Source organism: Mus pahari, chromosome 10 (assembly GCF_900095145.1).
Source record: "Mus pahari chromosome 10, PAHARI_EIJ_v1.1, whole genome shotgun sequence".
In the NCBI taxonomy this organism is placed as follows: Eukaryota; Metazoa; Chordata; class Mammalia; order Rodentia; family Muridae; genus Mus; species Mus pahari.
This window is the reverse complement of record NC_034599.1, coordinates 35,158,514-35,163,806: the sequence shown is the minus strand read 5'-3', so window position 1 is coordinate 35,163,806 and position 5,293 is coordinate 35,158,514. Positions and strand designations below refer to the sequence as shown.

The 5,293-nt window shown below is 35.1% G+C and overlaps 1 protein-coding gene across 1 annotated transcript in view; it reads left to right on the top strand.

Moving 5' to 3' along the window:
- The first annotated feature begins 4,900 nt into the window (after positions 1 to 4,900).
- LOC110328331 (olfactory receptor 10G4-like) overlaps positions 4,901 to 5,293 on the top strand; it is a 1,323-nt gene continuing 930 nt past the window's right edge. The window contains exon 1 of the mRNA XM_021207781.1: positions 4,901 to 5,289. Within this exon, the coding sequence (XP_021063440.1) occupies positions 4,901 to 5,289 (389 nt within the window). The remainder of the gene's footprint in view (positions 5,290 to 5,293) is intronic.

The window sequence follows — 5,293 nt, the reverse complement described above, 5'->3', positions numbered from 1 at the left end:
TGTTGACACCCCTACTCAACCCTGTTGTGTACACCCTGAGGAACAAGGAGGTGAAGAAAGCACTAATTAAACTCAAAGACAAAGTAGCATTTTCTCAAAGATAGTAACACTGCGAATGAGGCATTTAGTTTTAAAAACATCAATATAAACTTAGTTATAAATTATTGCTTAAGACCAACTTTTCTGGATTAAACAATTTATACGTTCTTAATGGTCTTAAAATTACAATTATGTCCATCATATATGGTAAATATGTTCATATTCTTCTTTATAATCTTTCTCCTACAATTTATTAATTCTTTTAATGTTTAAAAGATAGCATTGTAATGTGGTAAAGATCCAATGTGAATGCTGAATTGTCTTTTTTAGGATGAGCTCACACATTGCTTTCTAAAAGGTTTGTGTCATGCAAATGAGTTTATGAATATGCAATCATTTTGCTACTGTTCAGAAGCAGCCACAGTTATTAGAAGCCATGTTATTCTGTTGCTGTGGCTTTTCAAATGTAGATTTTTCTTTTACTAGTTCTGCTTGTATTTCTAGTAGTGTATTTCTAATGTAATGCTAATGTATTAAAAAGTTCATAATATATAATATATAGTGTATATACCCAATCATTATATCTTTATACAAATTTATGTTTCTTGAAGTGACAATATTCTAGTACACAAAAATAGGAAGTTATTCAAGTGTGCAACAATTGGCTGAAATTATATTTTTGTGTATACATAGAATGAATGCTTTAAAGCAATGGTTCAATGATGATCTAGAAACACTTACAAAATGCATTATGGAATTATTATTTTGACTATGTTTATTAAGAATCAATATAATGAAACCCCAAGTATTTAGGTTTTAGTGGTGGTCATTGGTTAAAAGTATTGTTTTTATAGAGAACCTGTCTTAGGTTTCCAGCATACATGGAAGCTTACAACATTCTAACATTTCAATTTCTGGAGCTATGACACACTATTCTGGTCTTCACAAGTATCAAGTATGCATACGGTAAACATACATATTTGAAGAAAAATAGTTTTATAGATCAAAATAGAGGATTGGATTGTGTTCATGGACTAGGGGATTCAGTATTAAACTCCGTTATATTTTCTATTGACTTAGATCAGTGTCCCTCAGCTATGCATTTAAATGATTCCATTTTGTCACAGTAACTTTGAAGAAAAAAGAAATGAGGCAATTTACAACATCTAACAAGCAGAAAAAAAACCTCCACTCATTAAAGATTGTTAACAATTCAGACGAGTATTTGTATGAGGTTAACAAAAGTTATAGGAGATTGAAAAATAAAGACACGGGTAAATGTTCACATGACAAAGATAACCTGCTTTGCATCAGAGAAAGATAGACATGTTCAATAATTTATTTTGAAGTATTTGTGTAAATTAGAATGATTTGACTACATCTCATAATGTAGACATAAAACACACAGTTTAGTTTGATTTGCTTATTTTGGTAATTTCTATGACATTTGCTTAGATTGTGTTATTTTGAAACAATCAAAGGAGTCTAATCAGACAAATTATATAGTAGACTGAATTTATTATACCATATATTGAAAGTTTTGGATTAATTTTCACTAGTCACAATGTAACAAATCTAAATAGATAACAATATATATGAATGTATCTGATTTAAAAAAAATCATTGTAATTAGTGAAATAATTATAGCTGTAACTTTAAATTATGTAGAGAAATTACTCATTCTTGGTGCAATAAATGTCTGAAAGGGAGAATACCTTACAACATCAAACTTTATCAAATTTTATTTAATTTAAAATTTATTAAAAAATGTATACATACAATATATTTTGACTATACTGTCTTCTGTTCCTCCAAATTTCTCCGACCTCCTTAACTCACCCAACTCTACACTTTTCTCTTACAAAAAAAGGAAAATGTGTACCTAAGACAAACAAACAAACAAACAAACAAACACCCCCAACAAGACAAAAGAGGAATATATCAAAAGGGAACAAAAAATACACAAAAATACCTATATAGAACATTTTGTTTTCGCAATCAACTTCTGAATATGGGGCCAACATAGTGTGCAGCTGATATATACAGTGACACTCCACTAGAGAAAACTGATATCCTTTTTCACAGTAGCTATCAGTTGCAAATATTTTGTGGTTAGGAGTGGGACTTGGTGTCTACTTCCCCTTTTCTGGAGGTCTTTCTTGTGCATGCTCTCACAGTCGCTGAGAGTCCCTTAGAGTATCAGCTCCGTTGTGTCTGGAAGCTCTAAGATATTGAACTTTTTTGTAGCTCAAGGTTAGTAAATCTCAAGTGTCAGGATGAGTTCCCACATTGAAATCAATTGACAAACTTCCTGGAACCTTCAAATCTACACAGATGTTAGGAACGTGGATGCTGGGGTTGATGAGAAAAGATGGTTCAAGAAAGAGTGGCATATAGTCAAGTGATGCCCATGTGGACTCTGAGAAATTTTAAGCAGAAAACAGGCACTGGGTAAATCTGAGACAAGGGATAACCCGAGGACAGACATGTATGTTTATGAAAAGCCTTTCCTTTCTGTCTTGCTTTTTCTTTTCCTCATTAAGGGAACCTGGAAACCCAAGAGCAATCCCATCCCTTGAGACATGAATTCAACTTAGGCTTCTACATATTTAGTCATGCTGTTTTCTAGCCTCTGAACTAATTGGCTTGAATTTTAATTAGAGAAGGGCATCCTTTTCTCATCTCAGAGTGTCTCTTTATATGACCAACTTCAAACTATGATTGTCCTTAGCATGTAGAAGGTGAAACATTTTTGGAAAACCTCAGGTAGGTTTTGCTACTAAAATGAGTCATATGCCATAGATGTTCTTGAGCGGATTTAACTTATTTTCCATTCAGTTTCTTTTTTCTTTTAGTGCAAATATTAACATTCATTGATGATATTTGCAAATCGTTAGATCTCATCCTAACTTTAGCTGTCCAGTCTCTCTGACTAGATGTAGAGCTATGTAGGCAGATAGATTTAAAAAAAAGATAGATGAGTGCCTGTATATTTCAAGTAATATTGATGTTGTTACAGCAGCCATGTAAATTAAACATTCACCTTCTTGGTTGAGACTCCTGCTGGAGTCGCAGTCCACCTTGGACTTTTCCTCATGGGTATTTTCATTGTTATCAACTCTGAACATATTTTCTGTGTGACTGGGTTTTGTTGCTGCAGTAGATGTTTCATGGCTCTCTTCTTCCGATAGAGGTAATATAGGTAACTTAATCTAGTTTTTCCTATATTATCTCATATTTGTGAAAAGACTATTTTCCCTGTAGCTGAAGCCACCTTCCTTACAGAGATGTCATTTGGAATCTTCTAAGATTCACACCAAAGTTAAAACAAATAAAAATAAAAACAATTGCTAGTAATAGACAATACATTGTATCAAGTAAAAATAACCATTTTGGTCTTAGTTATACACAATATTCCTACAACTGAGTGACATGGAGAAACAATATTTGCACTTGTTTCAATTTTAAGTCATAGATGCTGAATAAGCAACACAGAATTGATTGAATCATTACCTTATGTGAGAGCAAAGTCTTGAGGGTTTGAGAGTTTCAAGAAAAGGGGGTGTTGATAAAATATAATCCCTAACAAAGCTAGTATCAGAAAGTAACCATAACTCTAGTACAAAAATATGCTAGCAAAAAAAAAAAAGTCTTCCTTAGCGATTTGTGGTTAAGAGAGCACATATCCATCTTGAAGTTCTTAATGATATATAAGTATAGAGGAATCAGTTTAATATGTATGAAGCTTTCTGTTTTCTGGACTGAGGAGGTATTGTAGGCAAGTCTACTATGTAGCCGATATTCTTATGTGATTTGGAGACTCTAGAGAGACTGTTTGAGAAGCAGGCAGTCATGGGGCACCACTAAAGGAGAGGAACAAAGCCCTTGACAGCTTGCTGCCATACTGGGAGTTTTCTGGAAACCAAGAGACTTGACATATTACCTTTCTAAGATCCAGGAGAGATGAATCTTCAGTTCTTCAGAAAGACTAGAACTGAATACTCCACTGTCATTCCCTGGTTGCATGTTAAACTTAGCTTGCATCTTTTCAGTTATGGAGGTAGTATTAGCATTGTTCAATAATGTGTATAATAGCAGGTGACTGAAATATGGCATAGGCTTCAAAGATACTCATTAATGTCAACAAGTATTTGATTCTTGAAGTTTCTTTGGAGATCCAAAGGAGAAAATGATTCTGGTAGGCAGAACTCTAAACAGACTCCAATATTGCTACAAATGACTACATTTTCCCTGAATTATCATGTTTTTCCAAACATGTACTCAGCTATTACTTACTTCACTGATTCTCTGGCACCACACTTTGACTTACCACTAGAAAAGTGATTCTCCAGGTGACAGAAAAGCACCTGCCATGCAGTGAGGTGGCCACCTGCTTAGGATTGGATAGGTTCTAGGGCGTCTTCTAGAAGCCTAGGATAATGGAATTTGCTAAGAAGCATTAAACACATGAGAAGCACGGAGCTAAACTTGCACAAAATTAAGACTCATCACTGCTGTAATAGCACAGAACAAAATTCTGACCCTCAGGTGAGATTATTCAAGCAGTTTTCACCTTGAGTTTTAAGACAGGTAAGTTTTACCATAGCAGGTCTGAGCCACGAAATGTTGAGAATAGCACATTTGTATGTATTATGAAGCTGTGAGAATTCTTGGTGCTTCTAAATCAAACTAAAACAAAGACATTTTCTTGTAACTTTTTCTTCTGGTATGCCACTGCTTGGAGTTCTAGGTTTGTGTGCCACCATCATTTAAGTCTAGTATTATGAAACATGGTTAATTATTTGTTAATGTCTGAGTAATCCTTATATCTCTATAGGGAGAATGATCCAAGGTGGAAGAAATGCCAAATGTGACCCTAGTGACCACGTTCTTCCTCTCAGGTATTCCCCATGCACCAGCCCTGGACACCATGCTCTTTGTAACCTTCTTGGTGATTTACATTCTCACTGTGCTGGGCAACTTCCTGATTCTGATGGTAATCAGGGTGGACTCCCACCTCCACACACCCATGTACTACTTCCTCAGCAACCTCTCCTTTATTGACATGTGGTTCTCCACAGTCACAGTACCCAAAATGTTGATGACTTTGGTGTCCCCAAGGGGCGGGGCTATCTCCTTCCATAGCTGTGTGGCACAGCTCTATTCCTTCCACTTCCTGGGTAGCACTGAGTGTTTCCTGTACACAGTCATGTCTTATGATCGCTACCTGGCCATCAGTTACCCTCTCAGGTAC